Genomic DNA, 23,633 nt, shown 5'->3' with positions numbered 1-23,633 from the left:
CCCTAGTAAAATATCTGCAGTTCAAGAATGGCCGACCCCCACAAGTTGTAAACAGCTTCAACGTTTCCTAGGCTTTGCCAATTTTTACAGATGTTTTGTCCAGGATTTCAGCTGAATTGCTTCTCCTCTTACTGCCCTGACATCCATTAAACAACCCTTTTTATGGTCTCCTCAGGCTGATAAGGTTTTTGCTACCCTCAAGCAGCGTTTTGCATCAGCTCCAGTTCTTACACATCTCAACCTCAAGGAACAGTTTATTCTGGAGGTTGATGCATCTGACACTGGAGTTGGAGCTGTCCTCTCTCAACGCTCCCCGACAGATGGCAGGTTGCACCCATGTGCTTTTTTCTCTAAGCAGTTCTCCCCCGCTGAGAGAAATTATGATGTTGGAGACAGAACTACTCACCATTAAAATGTCGCTTCAGGAATGGAGATATTGGTTAGAGGGAACTTTGCAAACCATTGTTATCTGGACAGACCACAAGAACCTGGCTTACATCCAGAAAGCCAAACGCCTTAAACCTCGTCAGTCACGTTGGTCACTATTCTATTCTCGGTTCAACTTTTCTATCACCTACCACCCAGGTTCTAAGAATTTAAAACCTTGAGCTTTGTCCAGACAGTTCTCTGCCCCTGAGGAAGAGGCCAAACCTGAGCCCATCATTCCTCCATCCTGTGTAGTGGGAGCATTGTCTTGGCAACTTGAAGACCTTATCCACCAAGCACAACTGGTTGAACCTGACCCAGGTGGAGGCCCGCCTGGCCGCCTATTCGTTCCTGAGACTGTTAGATTCAGAGTATTACAATGGGCCCATTCTTCTAAGATTTCAGGTCACCCAGGAACTAGCTGCTCTATTGGTTTCCTTCGCCGTTATTTCTGGTGGCCTTCTTTAAATAAAGACACCGCTGAGTTTGTGTCTGCCTGTGCTATCTGCGCTAGAAACAAACCTTCTCACCAACCCCTGGCAGGTCTTCTTCAACCCTTAGCTGTTCCTAATCGTCCATGATCGCACATAGCCTTGGACTTTGTTACTGGACTTCCTCCATCCAGAAATAAGACAGTCATTCTGTCAATCATTGACCGGTTCTCTAAGGCTTGCCACTTAGTAGCTCTCACTAAGCTCCCCTCTGCCTCCGAGACAGCTAGACACCTGGTAAACCATGTTTTCAGGTTACATGGTATCCACACAGAGATTCTCTCTGATCGAGGTCCTCAGTTTATCTCACAGGTCTGGAGGGACTTCTGTGCATCTTTTGGGGCTAGATCCCAAACCTCTTCTTTCTATCAGCCCCCAGACCAACGGGCAGTGTGAGAGGCTCAACCAAGAGCTTGACAGCACCCTTCGTTGCTTGTGTAATAATAATCCCACCTGTTGGAGTCAACATCTACCTTGGGTTGAATTTGCACACAACAGTCACATATCTGCTGCATCTGGCTTCTCGCCTTTTTGAGTCTTCTATTAGGCTTCCAGCCTTCTCTCCTCCCTGCTTCTTTGCCTGACCCCATTCTTCCATCTGTTCGTAGTCACATGTTGTCCTGGAGAAGAATCTGGGACCAAACCAAGACCTGCCTCCAACGCACTGCTGCTCAAAACAAGAAGTATGCCAATAAGAAGAGAAGACTTGCCCCCACTTATGCCCCGGGACAGGAGGTCTGGTTGTCTTCTCAAGATTTTCCCTTGAAGGCTTATTCCAAGAAGTTGGCTCCCAGATTTTTGGGTCCCTTCAAGGTTGACTCCATCATCAGTCCCACCACCGTCCGTTTGCGGTTACCATCTCATTATCGTGTCCACCCCATATTCCATGTGTCCCAGATAAAACTAGTCGTGTCTAGTTCTTTGTGCTCTCCTTCCAGACCCCCTCCACCCGCTCGGGACATTGATGGCCACCCTGCCTTTACTGTCCGCCGCATTGTTGACTCCTGGCGCAGGGGCCGTGGCGTCCAGTATTTGGTGGACTGGTAGGGGTACAGTCCTGAAGCTCGTCTTTGGGTCCCTCGCAGTTTCATTTTGGACCCCTCTCTCATCACGGATTTTGAGAGGTTGTCTGCTCCTTCCACCAGTAGGCCGCCAGGAGGCGCCCATTGAGGGGGAGGTAATGTGAGGGCTCTATGTTGGTGCGCAGTGTATGTGTGTGTTTCTTTCCACCCTCTGCTCTAGAGCATTTCCTGGCAGGTGCTGCTGATCAGGGCCTAATCACTGGCCTTCTTAAGGAGCTGAGACCAGGAGGGAGACGTCAACCCGTTGCTACATTTTTGTGGTACTGACCATGATGTGCAGTGCTTGTGCATACATTTTTGCTGAACCTAATCAGAATTTTCTCTTGTCTTTTTCCCCAGACCTTGCCTGATGGGTGTTTAAGGCTCCTAGTCCTGTGATCTGTTTTCTGAGCGAGCTTCAAGGTTTCGTTCCTCATCTCCCACGGTGAGTCTCCCTGCCTTCTCAGCTTCTGGCCCTGGCTTGGTTGAGGTTTTTTGGAGAACCTTACTTCTGTTGTCATCTGCCTGTCCACCCTCCTACGTGGGAACACTTAAACTGAGTCATCACTTGAGAGCTAAAGGAAAGAAAGGAAACTGCCGCCTACCACACTCATCCTGCCAACCTCCATCTCAGAGGAAAGGCATACCTCTCCAGCTAAACTGGCTGTAAGTTCCTGAACAAACTCTTCTAAAAGTAAAAACCCTGAAATTCTCCTGGGATATCCATAACCTTGTCACCTTCCCTTCCAGAGAAGAACCAGTCTCCTGCAGTCATTGCCTGCGTCCCTGTCTCGCCTTGTTCCTTTTTCTTCACAAAATAAATCTGTTAAAACGCTGTCCTGAATTACATTAATTGTATAATTTTTCCTTCAGTAAATAATGAAAATGGGTCCCACAGACCCGAACACCACACAAGGGTTAAACTCCATTTAACCAAGCAGTACCACTTTAAATACAGAAATATTTTGTATTTAACATATTTACTTTTTTTTTTTTTTTTACGAATGTTCATTAATTCAATCCATACAAATACATATCAAGGAACCTGTTCGCAATGGGACTTTTTTCCTCATTATCTGTATTTGAATTGCATTTCCCCAAATAAGCAAAATGACCATATTTCATTTTGCTGAAAGGAGGGAGTTGGAAAGCTTCACATTTTAGCCAAGCAGAGGATTATGCTGTTGCTGTTGCAGCAGCACAGACTGTAGGCACATGCAAGCACTTCAGACGAAGCTATTTACAGGTGTGCAGCTTAGCTGAATTTGTGTCTGACTGGTTTTATTCACTGCCCTTATCTCAAGGTGTAATGGATATCACAATGAGCATGGGTTGGACAAACAAACCAATCATGGTGCAGCACAATGCTGTTTTTGATGCAGTGTCCCATGGGACCTTAATGCTGTCTTGGTGGCACGTTTAGGGATTTGTTTCCCTGAGAGAATCCCACTCCTGACATTCTGCTCTACGGGAATTAACCAAACAAACTGTATTTGGATGTCACATTCAGCTGTTTATAACCCGAAACATCTAGAGACCTGGATCATGCTTATTAATAGGATTGTTTTTGCTACCTGACTGGGCTTTTATAGCACTCAAATGCAGTATTGTAGTATGCAAATTTAGGCACAAAACACATAACCTGTGAATACATTCAGAGTGTTAATCCTTTGGACTAAGCGAAGAGGGTTTATGAATAATTCACAAGCAAAACTGCTGGTCAACCACCACATCAATGAGTGGTAAATAATTCAGCCTGCAGACTGGGTGAGGAGCTGCTTGCCCCTGATTTTGATTGAGAGACACAGCGACAGGGGCTACTTATAGATTCTTGATGGGTTTTACCACATCAAGAGGAGTGAACAGGCAAAAAGGAGGAGCCAACAAATAATTCATACGAAAGAGATGCTGATGAGCAAGGTGATGAAATCCACTGTTTGTTCACTCGGATTGCATGATGGATTTGTCAATAGCTGCATTGCTGTTTTGGGTTTTTCCCCGCAGCCTCAGCTGAGGAATAGTAATGAAGCATTTACATTTGGTCCAGGGGAAATTGGGAGCAGGTCCTGTACCTCGTCAAGGTCAGGTGCGAATGAATAAAAATCATAAAGAGGATTACTGACAGGCAGATAAAAAACCTTAAACAGAAACGTTATTCTTATCCTTATAAATAATGTCAAAATAATATTTTTATGAGTAAAATTTCACCTGTACTTCTGTGTATTTTCACCAGTTTCTTTCAAGCCATTCAAGCCAACTTGAACAAGTAATTTCAGGCATTTTACCTAGATATTAATAAGTTGCTTAATGCAGAAAATGTGCATGTAGTCACTCGTGTGTTCAATGACATCAATGTGCGCACTGGTATGTTTAATTGATGTTTTTGCTGGTCATAAACCGGCACACACACACACTTATGCACACACACATTCTGGCATTTCTCAGGTGTCACTGTCTATCTTCAGTATTCAAATAGATTCAGAATTAGAGGATTATAACTACAAGAGACACTCTGCTGTGTAAAACCATAGAATATGCACTATATACATGATCAACACCTTCTAAAAAAGTGGAAGAAGTTTAGAGCGGATGCTGAAAAACAATCCAGGTCAGACATGCAGGCTCACACTTGTTCTGCACTTCAGCGGTTAGAGAGAGATGCCAGTCAGGACTATTTGCAAATCAAATCCCAGTGAGATGATCATGCAAACTAGACTCAAGGACTGTGTACACACAAGCTGCCTCTTGACTTCCTGATGGCTGATGGGCCAAACAAAAGGGCTGCAACTCGTACGCATGACATTATTTGTACAGTTTTATTCTCCTCCACTGGTATTAAAATACACGCAGTTTTAAACCTTTATCCACTTCTAAAGGTGAAACCTTGATGATAATGATGAACCCTGTAAATAATTACTCACTCTCTGGCTCCACGGTTTCATTGTCATATTGCAGAAATGGCAGGGCTTCTTCTCAGAGCCCTTAATGATCTGTTTTTATTAAAATGGCATAATAAATGGCCCTCAAGCTCAGTAAATTCTCACAACAAAATAAAAAATAATCATAATATCATTTTTTATTTAATATGGGAAAACAAACAAAAGCATGTTGGTGCATACCAAAGAGTTCTTTGTTAGATTGATAAGTTATGTATAGCCTGTATTACAGTTTAACAAAGAACCTCAACTTCCACACATTATGAATACGTGCACAAACCCCAGTACTACCAGGCTTGACACCAGGTTATTAATTGTTGGAATAAAACTGCTTGACACTAAGTGTTGAAATTTGTTCATTATCTTTAGAAAAATCTCCCTTCAAGCTAAAATACTATCATGTTAAAAAGACATTATTATAACTTGGATGAATTATCTTTGTCATTTGAACTGTAAGCCAATTAAAAAATGTGTTTAGGATTTCAAAGCAGCTGAACTCACATTTAACTGAGACAAGAAATGGTTTTGATTAGTTAGAATGTGTTCTGTCAGATGCTTTCAGTTTAATCAAATTAAAGTTTCATTTCTCTAGAAGGTGATGTTTTTGCTGTTTGTCCTTAAATACTTCCTTTTAGTATCTCTTCTTTTAAATTTAACATCTTAAATAGATTCAACGGGGGAGCATTTAATACCATATTCCTGCTGACTGATTTGGTATGGTGGATCAGGTCAGAACATTGGTAGACTAATTTACATGACTGTATACTTTTTTCTATTTAATGCAGGATATTATACAGCACAGTGTTTCTAGTGCACCTGAAGAAAGTGCTTATTTTGCAACACGTCTTACAGCAAGACTGTTGCATGTTTCAGAAGTGAACAAATGCATGCTCAGAAAATGTTTAAAAAACACTGAAATATTTGACGACAGCTACCTTACTCTACCACCCCCTAGTGGCCAGCAGCCTCTAATTACTTGTAGATGTCCACTATAATTTTAGTAATGATGTCTCTTTACTTACTTATCTATTTGACACATATATGACCTGCAAAAACATTCATGAGACCTGAATGATGACACTTTCTTTTTACATTTTGTTAAGTTAAAACCAAAAACTTTAATGTACTTTTGTTTGTGAGACCATTTTCAAAATGTGTCCACCCCCAAAACTATGAAAAATCTCTGCAAGTCTTTACCAGCTATGCATATCAGGAGAAAGAAATAGCTTTTTGCAAAATAGATCAAGCTCAGTCAGATTAGATGGAAAGCTTCTTTAAGCATTAGTTTTAAAACTCTTGTCACAGATTTCAAATTTGACGTAATTCTGGACTTTGTTTAAGCTATTCTATTATGAATATGATTGTGTGCGTGCCTATATACTATATATATATATATATATATATATATATATATATATATTTACATTACACACCAAAAGTTTGGACACACCTTCTCATTCAAAGAGTTTTCTTTATTTTCATGACTATGTTTATTGTAGCTTCACACTGAAGGCATCAAAACTATGAATTAACACATGTGGAATTATATACTGAACAAAAAAGTGTGAAACAACTGAAAATATGTCTTATATTCTAGGTTCTTCAAAGTAGCACCTTTTGCTTTGATTACTGCTCCGCACACTCTTGGCATTCGGTTGATGAGCTTCAAGAAGTAGTCACCTGAAATGATTTTCACTTCACAGGTGTGCCCTGTCAGGTTTAATAAGTGGGATTTCAAGCCTTATAAATGGGGTTGGGACCATCAGTTGTGTTGTGCAGGAGGTGGATACAGTACACAGCTGATAGTCCTACTGAATAGACTGCTAGAATTTGTATTATGGCAAGAAAAAAGCAGCTAAGTAAAGAAAAACGAGCGCCCATCATTACTTTAAGAAATGAAGGTCAGTAAGTCCGAACAATTGGGAAAACTTTGAAAGTGTCCTCAAGTGCAGTTGCAAAAACCATCAAGCGCTACAAAGAAACTGGCTCACATGAGGACCGCCCCAGGAAAGGAAGACCAAGAGTCACCTCTGTTGCAGAAGATAAGTTCATCCAAGTCACCAACCTCAGAAATCGCAGGTTAACAGCAGCTCAGATTAAAGAACAGGTCAATGCCACACAGAGTTCTAGCAGCAGACACATTTCTAGAACAACTGTTAAGAGGAGACTGTGTGAATCAGGCCTTCATGGTAAAATAGCTGCTAGGAAACCACTGCTGAGGACAGGCAACTCCTGGACAGAATGTAGTGCAACGTGACGTTGGTGGATGGAGCGAGACATGATATCCCAGATGTGCTCAATCGGATTCAGGTCTGGGGAACGGGCGGGCCAGTCCATAGCTTCAATGTCTTCATCTTGCAGGAACTTATGACACACTCCAGCCACATGAGGTCTAGCACTGTCCTGCATTAGGAGGAACCCAGGGCCAACCGCACCAGCATATTGTCTCACAAGGGGTCTGAGGATCTCATCTCGGTACCTAATGGCAGTCAGGTTACCTCTGGCGAGCACATGGAGGGCCGTGCAGCCCTCCAAAGAAATGCCACCCCACACCATTACTGACCCACTGCCAAACAGGTCATGCTGAAGGATGTTGCAGGCAGCAGATCGCTCTCCACGGTGTCTCCAGACTCTGTCACGTCTGTCACATATGCTCAGTGTGAACCTGCTTTCATCTGTGAAGAGCACAGGGCGCCAGTGGCGAATTTGCCAATCCTGGTGTTCTCTGGCAAATGCCAAGCGTCCTGCACGGTGTTGGGCTGTGAGCACAACCCCAATTTGTGGACGTCGGGCCCTCATACCATCCTCATGGAGTCGGTTTCTAACCGTTTGTGCAGAAACATGCACATTTGTGGCCTGCTGGAGGTCATTTTGCAGAACTCTGGCAGTGCTCCTCCTGTTCCTCCTTGCACAAAGGCGGAGGTAGCAGTCCTGCTGCTGGGTTGTTCCCCTCCCACGGCCTCCTCCACGTCTCCTGGTGTACTGGCCTGTCTCCTGGTAGCGCCTCCAGGCTCCGGTCACTACGCTGACAGACACAGCAAACCTTCTTGCCACAGCTCGCATTGATGTGCCATCCTGGAGGGGCTGCACTACCTGAGCCACTTGTGTGGGTTGTAGAGTCCGTCTCATGCTGCCACGAGACAGACTTAATGTTTGTGTAAAAAAAAAAGTTCAAGGGGTATGAATACATTTCCGAGGCACTGTAGTTCTGCATTTTTTCTCCTAATAGACAACTGGTATTCAGGACCTCTGTAGGCAAATCTTTTTAGAAAAAAGCAGCATCCAAACTTGAAAACATAGTTTTAGCCTGACGTCACTGGCATTTCTGCAAATGTATGTGCTTTCATCATCTTAAAAGATATGCCTGTAGATAGACTCTTATCTTCACAGAGCACTTCCTTTTCTGCCTTTTAATACTGTATGTTTATCCATTTGTAGTAGCAACATGAAGAAAGCATGCCCAGTGATGAATTATTCTGTAAGTCTTTACATTATTAACTTATATGAGTCTTACACCTATAGAAAGGCAAAACTCTTCCCATTGGGAATCAATTTGACCCAGCAGTGGAGATTAATTAGTCATGAGTAAGCAGGATATATCTTTCTTGCAACTTCAAATTGTTGAAATGAAATCCAAACAAAATGTTGAAATTCTCTCTAGCGAAGAAAGGTTGGTCTGTAAGGTTTGCGTCGTGCCTGCATACAAGAGAAGGCATGGGTCACGTTTTTTCTCTGCAGTCGTTTCTGTTGTCTTCTTTGTCTGCTTGTGCTGAAGGCACTCCTGGCAAACACAATGAAGATCTGGCAAAAAGCACTTGTGCAGGAGGGCAAATGTTTCAACACAAGTAGGATTTAACTACAAAATCACACATCTGAGGGCCTTCTGTTGTATTATTACATTCAAGACGAGGACTATAAATTCACTGGTTCTACTTTTACCCTATGCAAAGAAAATGAAAAGGAAAGCCTGCAGAATTGTGAAAATACGGCCATATGTAGCACTTTATAGTAACTGTACCCTATTTAGCATTAATTATTTATGAATAAATAATTAATCTGAAAAAACATTATTGTTTAAAAATGACTTAATAAGCTATAGATTGCTTATAGATAAAGGTATGTATGTAAATGTATGTACATGCACATATACATGCACTTTCACATCGTAAATTAGACATGTATTAATGGTTAGAGAATGTCTGAATAGATTATCTACTAACTCTACAGCACAGGTAAGAGATATACAATTAAAAAAAATAGTTTTTTATTATAATATGAAATTCAAAATAAAAGATTTAGCTATGAGTATCAAACATTTCTGTGCATTGAATGAAAACAATGAAAGCAATGTGCTGTTTGGAAATCTTTTGTAAACCCCTAATTATTTTATATATCATACATGTACGGTCTAAAAGATTACAACAATCACGCAACACGGTTTCTATGTTTCTTTTAATTAACACAAACACTCTCACACTCTGACATTTAACATATGCAGTATTTATTTATTTATTTTTTTTGACTAATTAGCACTCTGTGTTATTAAGCCACTGGGATATTTGTGTGTCTAACTGTGGTTGATATACTTGTAACACCTTTGTTAGGGGTGGGGTGTCTAAGTAGAAGAAGGGACCTTAATTTGTGCCATTAAGGCTGCAAGGCACGTCATGCTGGTAGGAAATAATAATACTGACCCTTACATGGAAAAAACAACAATACAGGGAGTAAATAGAAACCATCTCCAGGAGATTTTTAGTTGGAGTAGGACTAAAAACATGTCTGAGGGAACAAATATGCATTTCAGTTAGTCTATGCGATCCGCAGAAATAATGAACACAGTGGTTTTATTTGTGCCTATTTTGAGCTGTCAAATCTTTAAAAAGACTATTTAAAAACAAATATGCTCGGTTCAAATGCAGTGTCATAATAACACAAAAGTATATATAGTGGTTTTGTCTGTGACATGATAGTGGTGTCCTTGATTAAGTAGTAGGCGGAGTTATTTATGAATGGGTGCAGCACAGGAGAAACTGCAGATGAGAAACTCACTGAGCAGACTGAGCTTATTAGAGAACTCATAATTAGCCATTCAGTATCTAGATGGCCCAGATTCCCTGATAATTGTTCAGTAAATTTGATTAGTCCGTTTCAACATCTGAGATGTAAAACTAAACCGAACCATGATGAGTTACAACACTGTCATTCAATACTATCTTAAAACTGAAATTAGCTCAGACAGTGAAATTGTATCACAAAGCTTAGGAAGGACACTGATTAAGAGCTGCACTTTGTAGAGATCACAGTACTGTCATAATGCTAATAAACATTTGATTTCAAATTTGAAGTAGGTATTACCTTCTTAAAATCTCATTTTGATAATTGGGATGTAATATGTGAAAATCGTCATATGGCCTAAGTTAAATACAGAAGATTTTTAGGATCTCAGATATATATACAGTGCCTTGCGAAAGTACTCGGCCCCCTTGAACTGGTCAACCTCTTGCCACATTTCAGGCTTCAAACATAAAGATATAAAATTCAAATTTTTGTGAAGAATCAACAACAAGTGGGACACAGTCGTGAAGTGGAATGAAATTTATTGGATGTGTCAAACTTTTTTAACAAATAAACTGTAAAGTGTGGCAATATTATTCAGCCCCTTTACTTTCAGTGCAGCAAACTCACTCCAGACGTTCAGTGAGGATCTCTGAATGATCCAATGTTGTCCCAAATGACTGATGATGATAAATAGAATCCACCTGTGTGTAATCAAGTCTCCGTATAAATCCACTTGCTCTGCGATAGTCTCAGGGTTCAGTTCAAAGTGCAGAAAGCATCATGAAGACCAAGGAACACAGCTGGCAGGTCCGAGATACTGTTGTGGAGAAGTTTAAAGCTGGATTTGGACACAAAAAGATTTCCCAAGCTTTAAACATCCCAAGGAGCACTGTGCAAGCAATCATATTGACATGGAAGGAGTATCAGACCACTGCAAATCTACCAAGACCCGGCCGTCCCTCTAAACTTTCATCTCAAACAAGGAGAAGACTGATCAGAGATGCAGCCAAGAGGCCCATGATCACTCTGGATGAACTGCAGAGATCTACAGCTGAGGTGGGAGAGTCTGTCCATAGGACAACAATCATTCGTACACTGCACAAATCTGGCCTTTATGGAAGAGTGGCAAGAAGAAAGCCATTTCTCAAAGATATCCATAAAATGTCTCGTTTAAAGTTTGCCACAATCCACCTGGGAGACACACCAAACATGTAGAAGAAGGTGCTCTGGTCAGATGAAACCAAAATCGAACTGTTTGGCCATAATGCAAAACGATATGTTGGGCATAAAAGCAACACAGCTCATCACCCTGAACACACCATCCCCACTGTCAAACATGGTGGTGGCAGCATCATGGTCTGGGCCTGCTTTTCGTCAGCAGGGACAAGGAAGATGGTCAAAATTGATGGGAAGATGGATGGGCCCAAATACAGGACCATTCTGGAAGAAAACCTGTCGGAGTCTGTAAGAGACCTGAGACTGGGACGGAGATTTTTCTTCCAACAAGACAATGATCCAAAACATAAAGCCGGATCTACAATGGATTGGTTCACAAATAAATGTATCCAGGTGTTGGAATGGGCAAGTCAAAGTCCAGACCTGAATCCAATCGAGAATCTGTGGAAAGAGCTGAAGACTACTGTTCACGAACGCTCCATCCATCCCTCAGACTGCTTTCCAGCCCATCTGCTCTTGCCACGCCCCCTGCTTCACTGCCACAGTAATCACCTTCATCTGTTTCACCTGTTCTGCCTCCTACTTAAGTTCTGTGTCCACACTCACTCTTTCCCAGATTATTGAACTGATCGCTCTTTACCCATGTCCATGCCTGACTTCTCGGTCCTGACCTATAGCCCGTCGCTCGTCCCTCGCCTCCTGCCTGCCCCTTGCCTCATTCTGACACAGACTCTGAACCTTGGCTTTCGACACCGTTTCTGTTTTCTGGACCCCTCTACTTGGATTGTGATTTGGACTAGTTTTTGGCTCTCTGACCACCCGGCTCTGACCTTGGATCACTCTCAGGAATCCCAAAATCCGCTCGCCCCCTTACCTGGATTTTTGCCCTCACGTACCACCATCATCTGTGGACTTCTTCATTCTCGCCTGTCTGCAGATCGAAGGTCAGTAACCACAGCCTGTTTTCGCAAAACCTCCATTTCAGCTTCTGACTCTCACCAGTGTTCTGTTCCACAGTGTGTGCCACCCCGAGGTTCCATAGGATCTTCGCAAACCAGATTTCTAATAAACTTGTTAAATCTGTTTTTGCCCTCAGTTGTTCTGAATCCAAAAAATACTCCTGTCAGAATGAACACATGTTGAATTATGTAGCAAACAAAAAATTGTGAAAAAACTTTAAATATGTTATATTTTAGATTTGTTAAAGTAGCCGCCTTTTGCTGTGATGGCTGAAATATTAACCTTTGGCTGTCTTTCAGTGACTTTCAAGACTCTTTGGAAAACCACTTCAAGTGACCACCTCATGAAGCTAAGGGAGAGAATGCTAAGGGTGCAAACCAGTCATCAAAGCAAAGGGAGGCTATTTTGAAAGATCTAAAATATAAGAATGTTTAAAGCTATTTCACACGTTTTATTTACTATATGATCCCATTTGTGTTCATTCATAGCTTTGTTGCCTTTGGTGAGACTCTACAATTTAAATAGTCATGAAAATAAAGAGACCCATTAAGTGATAAAGTGTATCTAAAACATTTGACCGGTAGTATTAATAGTCTACCAAATATTGCATTTAAGCAGTCCTTAATGGTGATTAGATATATTGGGTTATTGACACATTGGTCAACGGACACATAGTCATAAATGTTGAAAAAACGTCCCCTAATATATATTTTTTTATTTCTAACAGAACATATTTTTTGTCGTTATATTTTTAAACAACAGTTGTGTACCAAGTTGAGTTAATTTCAAGTGTATTTTCTATTGTTTTATGGAATGAAGAACAATTAGAAGATTCTGGGCTGTAAGGAGTATGGGGGTTGGGGACACTGCATAAACAGAAGGGTTGAGATTAGTCCAATTTCTCCTGAGGAGGGCACAAACCACATTTACTGGAACAGTAATAAACTAGATATTTACATAAACAAATTAAAGCCACCTGGCTTTAAAATGTCAGGGTTTCTCATATTCTGTTTTCGTGCGGATTAAAGTGAAGGACAAACTAGCCAACAATCCAGTCAATTGAAAACTGACGATGCTATTAGCCAAACAACAAAGGATTTTGATTTATCTTTACACTGCTAAACTCTGAGTATGTCTGCAAAGTCCAAAAGCTGACAGCATGGTTGGGATTAACACTTTTACTGTTGTAACTGTTTTTCCTCTAATTGTTTCATCAAAAGAAATAATATATTTGAAAATATGATTAAATGCAGTTTTTGTGTCCTGTTTATTACAGTAACGGCTACAGTAACACTACTTATGGTAATGAAGCAGCCTTTTTGATAGTAGGTAGGTTGTATTTTTAGAGCAGTATTTGTTTTTCTGAGGCTTTAACTATATGCATTCATAGATGATATACCAAAAACACTAAGATACATTTTCAAACACTATTTTATGGCAACTTCTCTTATGATCTCATTTAACACTGTAAAATATTGTAAGCACACCCGGACAGGTCCCCAGTCCATCACAGGGCAACACACAAACAATCATGTACACACTCAATCACACACCTAAGGGCAAGAAACCATTTAACCTAACAGGCATGTCTTTGGACTGTGGGAGGAAGCTGGAGTACCCAGTGAGAACCCATGCCTGCACAGGGAGAACTCCCTGGAAAAGACCCCCGGCCGGGAGACGAATCCAGGACCTTCTTGCTGCAACGCAACAGTGCTACCAACTGCGCCCCCATGCAGCCCTCGGAAATAAAGTTATGACTGACAACAGCTAAGATTGAATTCCGTTTGTTTCAGAAGTGCTTTACATTATCTCCTCAGATTATAGAGTGACAGAGAAAAAATATCACACAATCGCTTCAACAAAGAATGCCAAAATTACAAGTCTAAACTTTTAATGACAAAGATTTTAAGTTCCCCTGTGGTATTGAATTAAGATATGCAGCACAGTAAACATTGCAAAGCTAACCTATGAACTATAAGGGACTAGCAACAAAACAAGGTGGAGCCTTATTAGTAAACAGGTCACTGTGAAAATCCACTCCTATAAATGAAACTTTTATAATAGTCTTCTTAAAACTGTGCAAATGAAAACATTAGCCTCATTTAAGTGCAGAAATACAGTCATGTCAAAAATTTTGGAAACCCTATGACAGTCTGTTTGTTTTTATTTGGATATATAGATATATTATTTGATGCCTATATTATTAGATATATTATTTTTAACAATACTCAAAGTGTAAGTAATTTAAATAAAAAAATAACAACAGAAGAAAAGACCATATAATATTATCTGTAAAATATAATAAAAATATTATTCCCACATTAAATTTCCAACATTGCACACAGGTGTATTTCAACATCATTAATTAGAATTGTGAAGGAGGTTTGGCCTGTTTAAACTTGACTTAGTTGGTGCTCCTGACTGTTAAAGTGAGAGTGAACACCATGGTAAGATTAAAAGAGCTTTCTGATGCTTTCACAAAGCAGACTGTCGCAGCTTATGCGTCTCGCAAGGAATTTAAAGAAGTCTCAACAGAATTTTAAATCAGGCCTCCAATCTTACTAAACCACATTCTTTTCCAGATATTTTAAAAAAAATAGATAAGACATCAACAATAAAGTCCTGAGCATTTAAATGGCTTGTCCTAACGTCTTTATGCATAAAACATTTGATATCCTTCACCTTTGGGACTTTGCTCACACTTAAAAACTCAGCAACAGCACATTCACGCAGAAGATGCACCATTAACACAATGTACCAAAATAATGATGTATGTTTACATTGGTTTGTCTTTATGTTCTAAATGGTACAAGGACAGATAATACTAAGTTATCAAACAGCTGAATATTCTTCTCTTACATTATAAAACATGGATTCAATCACTCATTCTGACCTGTCCTAACCATCACAGTAAGTGGAGTGGTCCAGTGGTTTTAGCCAATATGTTAGCTATACATATTTCACAAGTGAAACACCGTTTATGTAAAAAAGACTATCATTAAAACCACATAAAAACAAAATCCCCAAAACAACCATATGGTTTTAAACACTGTACGTCTTTCAGAATATATTACTCACCTGTGTTGCTGCATGCGGCACAGAAAGCCTGACCTGTGCAGCCTCTCTGGCCAAAACACAAAGTTAAATAAAGTGCGTCAAATTCGTTTTTATGACTGGTCAACTGGCCATGTGTCTTTGGTTTTGGCTCACAGCCTCTCAATTATAGCTTAACCGTGTGCATCTATGTGTATTCATAAAAAAAGTAACTGACATTAGGTCTGTCAAATTACAGTGCTCCATCACTGTCATGACATTATGTTATTCTTAGTCATTATTGGCTTAACGATGCCTAAAAACTACAGCTCACGTTAGTCTCAGTTTAAAGTCTTTATCTGCAAATGAATTGGGTCAAAGTATTATAAAACAAAAACAAATAAAAATATTCAAATAGAAGTAAAAGTCTTGTCAGTTTGCTGTGTTGCCTACATGAAACGTGTTAGGTAAGAACTATTGTAAAATATAGAATTACACCATAAGTATATTGTTAAAAAACAAGGGTGAGTGGAACCTAGCTTTTATTTTACTTAGATTTTTTTCAGAAAAGCTAAATATATCCCACATTGTCTTACTTAGTTGACTCTGGTCAACTTAAAAACTATAAATTATAAAGATGTTTCAGTTACATTTATTTTATAGAGATTGTATTCCCCAATGAATAAATATATTAAAAGAGATAGAGATTAGATGTTTAAATGTCTTAGGGTGTATTCACACCAGGAAAGTCCTTTGGTACGTTCCCTTTATAATGTTGGAACCCCGTCGGAGAATGCGTGCTGAACGCCGACGTTCTCTACGTGACTTGTCCCACAACAAGCCAGTAGCGTTGCTAAGCAACACACAACTTATCAGGCATGATTACCTTACAACACACACCTTTGCTACCGGCTACGGTGGCTTTTTATGTCCAAAGAGATGTATGCTTTTTGTAGTTGGTTCGGATCGGGGCCGGTTTGTATTCAGACCATAAGCGAACCACACCAGAGTCCATTTGGAAGCGGACCGAGACCACCTCAAAAAGTGGGTCTCGGTCCGGTTGTTTGGTCCGGACCAGGGTTCACTTGAGTGTATTCACACCTGCGCAAAAAGTCCGGACCAAGTGGGGAAACGAACTCTGGTCCGTTTAAAGCGGACCAAAAGTGGCAAGTGTGAATACACCCTTAATGTGAGATTTGGCTACTGCAATAAAACATAAATTGCATTAAGGTCTTATAGTCGGGTTCACCTCCATGCACAGCTTGGGAACCCAGCTCCTAGGGAGAGGTTGGACTCTCTTCTACTCTGGAGTGGCCCGCGGGGAGAGGCGGCGGGCAGGGGTGGGTTTGCTTGTCCCAGCTCAGTCGTCTGTTGGGGTTTACCCCAGTGGATGAGAGGGTCACATCTCTGCGCCTTCGGGTCGGGGATGCGAGTCGTTTTGGCCAAGTGGTGGTGCAGAGTACCCGCCTTCTTAGCGTCCCTGTCGGGGGTGCTGAATAGTGCCCCCCTCGGGGACTCCATCATTCTGCTGGGGGACGTTCATGTGGGAAATGGCAGTGACACCTGGAGGGTTGAGATTGGGTGGAAAGGCCTCCTCGATCTGAACCCGAGTGGGGTTTCATTATTGGACTTCTGTGCCAGTCCCGGATTGTCCATAATAAACACCATGTTCAAGCATAAGGGTACTATGTTCTCCGTGGAAGCAGAGACTGGGGACTCAGAATTGGACTTTTTCATGATCCAGGCTGAAGTCACCGAAGTGGTTAAAAAGCTCCAATGCGGCAAGGCGTTAGGGGTGGATGAGATCCAGCCTGAATACCTCAAGTCTCTGGATGTTGTGGGGCTGTCGTGGCTGACACACCTGTTCAACATTGCGTGGCGGTTGGGGACAGTGCCTCTGGACTGGCAGACCGGGTGGTGGTCCACCTTCACAAGAAGACCAGAGGGTGTGTTCCAACTACAGGGGGATCACACTCCCTAGCCACCCGATAAGGCCTATGCCAAAGTATCTGAGCGCATAGTTCGGTCACTAGTCGAACCTCGGCTTCAAGAGGAGCAGTGTGGTTTTCGTTTTGGCTGTGGAACAGTGCACCAGCTCTACACCCTCTACAAGGTGCTTGAGGACTCATGGGAGTTTGCACAACCGGTAAACATGTGTTTAGTGGACATGGAGAAGCCATTCGACCATGTCCCTCATGGTGCCCTGTGGGGGCGCTCCAGGGGTATGGAGTCGGGGGCCCTTCATTAGGGGCCACCCAGTCTCTGTACAAGCGGAGCAGAACCTCTGAGTCGGCCTTGTTACCAATCCATGCTGGACTCCGGCAGGGCTGCCATTTGTCACCGGTGCTGTTCATAACTTTTATGGACAGGATTTCTAGGCCCCCTCCAGCCAAGGGGGTGTGAAGCGGCTGAAATGAGGATCTGCTCCTCCAAGTCCGAGGCCATGGTTCTCAGCTGGAATAGGGTGATCTGCCCTCTTCCGGTTGAAGGGGAGTCCTCAAGTGGAGGAGTTCAAGTATCTCGGGGTGATGTCCACGAGTGAGGGGAGAATGGAGCGGGAGATAGACAGACAGATCAGTGTGGCTGCCCCAGTAATGAGGAGGCTGTGTTGGTCCGTTGTGGTGAAGAGAGAGCTGAGCCGAAGAGCGAAGCTCTCGATTTACCGGTAGGTCTACGATCCTACCCTCACCTATGGCCATGAACTTTGGGTCTTGACCGAAAGAACGAGATCCCGGATACAAGTGGCTGAATGAGCTTCTTCCGCAGGGTGGCCGGGCACTCCCTTAGAGTGAGGAGTTCGGCCATCCAGGAGGAGCTTGGAGTAGAGCTGCTGCTCCTCCACATCAAGAGGAGTCAGTTGAGGTGACTCAGGCATCTCTATCAGATGCCTCTCAATTGAGTCTGCTGCCCCCGCTACCCGGTCCCAGGTGAAGCGGAAGATGACGAGTATGAGTACAAGTCTTTTTATTCATCTCTACCAAGGGGACCAATATATATGGAGAGAGCTGTAGTTAGATATTCATCTATACATCATGATGCTGGCATGTAGATAGATGTAAAAGGATTCAATCAGGGATTGGTGTTCAAATTATGTTGTTACAAAATAAGAGAAAGCAAAGGAAGGACCTGGAAGATGATAAGACACATATTTAAAATGATATGATGATGGAAAATAGTATCCAATATAATAAAACATGCCAAACCAACAACATGGAGTGGAAAGAACATAGGGTTTAAAATGACACTGAGTGAAATACTTGGTCTGAGCAGATTGTAGGTGATTATATGATCTGGGTAGAGCTTATAATCATAATCTATTTCATAGTATTTATGGAAAATCACATAAACCATTTCCAAATCAGATAAGCCATCCGTGAGTATTGAAGATTAGAAAAAAACAATCTTTCTTGCTGTAAATGAAAATTCACAGAGCCAAAGGACACACGATGAAACATATTTAGGATGCAAACAGCAAAAAGGCACACACCAGAAGGCACTGCACACACAGTGAATGTCAACCAGGCAGAACAGAGGCTCTCAGATAGTTATAATATAGATTTATGTGTTCTGACAGCCACAGATGGTGAGAATTAGTAAAGGAGGGGGTGCCAGTATGAGGTCAAGAGAGATGACCTGGCCTTCAGCCCGCCACTTGGGATACCAAAGCAACAGACATCTGAAGCTGCCACTGCAGCTCGACAACCTAAATGCAGCCAGAGCAGCTGGTATTGAGGCAAGAGGAAAGAAAAGTGCTGCTGTAAACTGCTCTAATCTCATCATCTGGAGAGATAAACAGCACTGAGAGGTGCAATGGCAGCACAAACGCACATAAAGCAGACTGGAAGGTAGAAAAAAGCACATTGATTTTGACAAAGAGCTGAATTTTTTTGTTGTAAATATGAAAGCACACAAACCAGACCAAATGGGTTTCTAAACATGTAATGATTGATTTTTGTTTTTCATTCATTGCCTTGAAATGATTCTGCATTTGAGACTATTTTTCCCTATGCCGGGAATATGAAAGAGGGTATAAACAAATCATTTAGATGAGAATTAAACGTAAAGAGTGAATGGCTTTAGCCTTATAAACAAGAGGCATCTTAATTTCTGAAAAACTAACAAAGCAGCAATTAGCAGATTTCCTGAGGGCATATATATCATATGTGTGGAGGTTTCTCCAGCTATTTCTCAGTGTTAGTATTCATTTATCTATATTTGTATCACACCAGCACATTTGATTATGATTTCTCTTTATTTGTAATATTACTTTAAAACTGTTTGTTTGCTAATATGCGTGCACACATTTGGCAAACGACTGTTGTGTATGTTTAGATCATTAATTGTCACTGTTTATTTTTGCAGAGTTTTAAAGTATTGTCTGGAGGAGAGGACTTCTTATAATGCAACACCAGGAAGTGAAGGAATCTATAAGACTGCTGGAAGCAGGGAACTTGACTTTGTAGAAGCTGCCAAAGATCTCTAAATTCTAATGATTGAAAACATTTTGTGTTTGTTCTTTTTTTGTAGTGTTGTTGTAGTTAAAATTTTTGGCTTGAATTAGTTCCCTAGATATATCTACTGTTTGTCTTAGTGCCCCCTCCCCCTTCTTTTTTCTTGTAGGCTAGCTTTTGTGTATACATTCCAGTGTGTGTTCATTGTTATGAGAGATTTTTTTTTTGTTTGTTGTCTTTAGTTATGCTTGTCTTAGTTGATATTTCATTTTGTGCCCTTTTCTAGATTCTTGAGCTATTTCATTTTCCATGGACTTTTGTTAATTATTTTATGGGAAGAATAAAAAAGAGAATATTTTTTTACACATTTGTCCTTTACTGCATGTTGAAATGTGATAATGTTTTTCTCTATAATATCTATAAAGGGTGAAAGGACCTTACCTGATTGATGTGTTTCAGTTTGTCGATGATCTGGTTTATTATAGGGTCTTCTCCTTTCACTTTGACTTCAGGGTTGGTACTCTGGGCTCTGACTCCATTTCCAACTACACGCCGTGTGTAGCTGTGAAGGAAACAAAAAATTGAACAGATAGATTTGCTTTATTATAAACACCTGACATATTAAAACAAAATCAGTCTAAATGGTTCAGACTGCTTTAAAATGTTTAAAGACATTAGACACTCATCTATGACTCTCAATGGTTTTACTCTACCTTAGGTTTTTCTTTAGAGCCACAGAATAACACATTTATGTAATAAAAGGTGGATTTTCCTATACATAAACACTTATTTGTTGGTTTCTGACTCAAAAATGGTGCAGAAGAAGTAGCTGCCTGAGAAGTTTTCTTCCTTCTAATTATTCTTTTCATGAAAATATATTTTTGAAATATTATTTTAAACTGAAATGAATAATGTTCTGTAAAATAGAGTTCTGTGAAATTAAAACAACATTAAAAGGAGTTATTCACATGTAGGATCTGGTAACTGACCTTTCTAAATCTCATGAAAGCCTGAAATAAAATTCTCATTCCAAATGATTTGAAGCAGAAAAGTTTGATTACAGAGAACGCTTAAACAGAGCTAAAGTAGAAATGTCGACATCCTTTGCTAAAGCCAGGATTCCCAGCGATGTTACAAAGACCAAATTGTTCTCACAATAGAAAGGTATCAGTCAACACAAGAGTATAAAAAATTGCAGCATTAGATTAAAATACCATGATACAGGGAAGACATCAAAGAGTGTACATTTTGGACAATAGTAACATTATCAAAAACTGGACATTTCTCCAAATTGAGGAAAAGACAAGATGGAAACTGGTCAGACAAACTGCCCATAACAGTAACAGTACCAAAATAATACAATACCAGAAAGACGAAAAAGAAAAATCATAATTGGACAAATGAGAAGACCTTGCTTTCAAGCTCATGCAACCATATTAATTTAAAAATAGCAGGGAAAAGAAATATGTTTGGTATTAAACAGAAATTTATTTTTAAATGCCAGAAATTTTGTAGATTTATCTCAGGAAACTGGCTTTTTCATGAGTTACATATTGCTAGTTTAAAACAGTCTGAAATAGCAATACTGGTGGTTTGAAGCAAAGAAGCCGAATTTTGGCTCAACAAATAAGCTGTTAATGTGTCTGAAAACCTAAATCAAAAACTTTCCCACTGAATTAAATCCACTCTGTTATCACCACTTCTCATGATGAAAAGATGATAGCTATTCCAAGCTCACAAAAGAGCGATGATTCATTTGCAGTATTTTCCTGGGTTTAAAGCTGGATTCGTGATGTGGAGAAAACACAATTCAACTGGTTTTCAGAGCTAAAACTTCTGCAAGGTGATGATTCCTAATAGAAACAAAACTACTAAGTGACAGTGTGTGTGCAACACACTCCCCATAAGGGTGAACTGTTGTTATAGGCTGGTAATGGACCTCGGTTTAGCTCAAGGACTAAAGTCTTTAGCTTTACTTTAGCCTGTCAGGGATAATGACTGTGACCATGACACCAAGTGACTGAACACATTTCACTCACATCTCAATCGCTATCGTATAATTTAAATCATACAAGCGGATCAAGGTTAAGTCACTTATTGCTGAAATATTTCTTCTTTTTTGTCGAGCACATGTGTTTGTGGAGGTTCTGATAAAGAAGGTGTTGGCCCTTCAATGTGAATATCTGAATTAGAATGCAGAGACCGTTTGCAACAAAAATATGATGGTACGTTTATGGGAACAAGTAGAAATTAGCTCTGACTATCAAAAACTACAAAGTCAGAGAGTAAGGGAAAAACTATGAATAAATAAAATGCTGCAAGCTTTTAAGCTTAATTTATTCAAAAGAAAAGGTGGGTGGGAGAATTCAGACATAGGTTTGTCTGGATCTTTGAGATGTAATTCTGAAGTTAATTTCCTGCAAATCAGAGTCCACAGATGTGATTAGTTTTAGAAAAACAGGCTCACCATTCAGATTCCACCTTAAAAAAAGAGGAGTCTGTTATCTCCGCTTCTTTTTTATTACAAGCTCTTTTTTCTCGTCTTGCAGCCTCTGTCGTCGTCATTCCTTTAGCTGCGTTGTCGAAAATGAAAATTGAACTCAAGATTCAAAGTAAGCTTTAGGTCGCTGTTCTTTGGTAATTTACATATAAATGCTCGGCGTTGTATTTAAAAAATAAATAGGAAGTCAGATTTGCATTATGCCACTACTTATTTCTTTTAGATTTCATGATTTAATGTTATTTACTTGGTTTTGAATTTTAAAACAACCGAGTTATATCTATGAAAGTGCTTTGTGGGTTTTAGATGTTCTCTTTTTAAGACAAGGGTGTCATGTTGACACTGGAAACAGTTTTTGCATTGGCTACACAAATGCTTAACATACAGGCTATAACTATAAACTGTACATTGTACAGAGGTGCATGTGGAAAATACTCCAGCTTGTCTGTGTCTGTTGTATGTAATTGATGGTTTCAAATATACCCTATGTGATTGCAGATGCATAAATAAGCTATGAGGCAAACATTTATTTCTAACCAAGGGGTTAAAGGTGTTTCATGTAGCCTGAACACCAAATAGCTGCTGCCTGTGATATAAAAATGTTCTTGTAGTGTTTGTCAGTCTATAAGCAATTCTTTCCATGAAGCAGGTGTTGAAAACTATAACAAAAGTGGCATTTAAAAAGTGTTATTAAACTGCTCAAAGCCTTTAGAACTTCTCATATTGACTGTAATGTGAAAACCATGGGTTTTCTTTCCATGGACTGCAGTTTCATGATTTAAGTTAAATCATGAAAATGTATTTTTTACAATCAAGCACATTGTTCTATTTTAGATTTTATTTAGCACTTTAAATGTCATCTTCCTGTATTTCTGTGAGATTACAAACGAATGAATATTCCATGCCTTTATGCCTTTTTTTTCAAAGCATTGACATATCCTGCCTTCTTGGAAGATATTGTTGTATTTTAGATCAGAGTTACACAATGTAATTTGTTTGCTACTGGCTTCAACTCAAAATTCTTGAAACTCACGCTGAATGTTGACTAATATTTCAGCGTTCCAATCAGCAACATTTCTGTGGCTGATAATCTTTAATAAATGTACTAATAATATTTCTCATGACAAAAAGAAAAGCTCTGTTTAATTTAAAAATGAATTTTTGGGACATCTTGTACCTTCGTCGGCTTCCTTTTTGATGTTAAGCAAGGTTTTTTTTTTTATGTGCATGTCAAGACATCCTCAGAGCTCCCTTGCTGTTTATTTATTTTGAATAACATGGCTTCATGTGTGCATCCAAACCTTCTCATTGCCTGAAACACAGGTGTGAAAGTCAAGGTCTTGTTTGCAAGACGCAGCAGGTGCCTGCGGGTAAAGGTCAATGCGTCGTGAGGACAAAGCTGCACCTGAACCGTGTATGCTGGAGGATCAACATATGATACACCTGCCTTCAGTTTTGCTTAATCCCCGAACACAACCACGGAGATTGAGACTGGTCTTTCTAAGAGCTGGAATCAACACAGTCATCGCTACGTCTGGCAC

General features: G+C 40.3%; 1 protein-coding gene across 1 annotated transcript in view; it reads right to left on the bottom strand.

Moving 5' to 3' along the window:
* gpc5a (glypican 5a) overlaps positions 1-23,633 on the bottom strand; it is a 164,959-nt gene that overhangs the window by 75,146 nt on the left and 66,180 nt on the right. Inside the window, exon 7 of the mRNA XM_047363823.1 lies at positions 20,034-20,154. Coding sequence (XP_047219779.1) covers positions 20,034-20,154 — 121 coding nt within the window. The remainder of the gene's footprint in view (positions 1-20,033; positions 20,155-23,633) is intronic.

This window comes from Girardinichthys multiradiatus, chromosome 4, assembly GCF_021462225.1.
Source record: "Girardinichthys multiradiatus isolate DD_20200921_A chromosome 4, DD_fGirMul_XY1, whole genome shotgun sequence".
Lineage (NCBI taxonomy): Eukaryota > Metazoa > Chordata > Actinopteri > Cyprinodontiformes > Goodeidae > Girardinichthys > Girardinichthys multiradiatus.
Note: the sequence above shows the minus strand (reverse complement) of the source record. Positions and strands in the feature narration are given on the sequence as shown.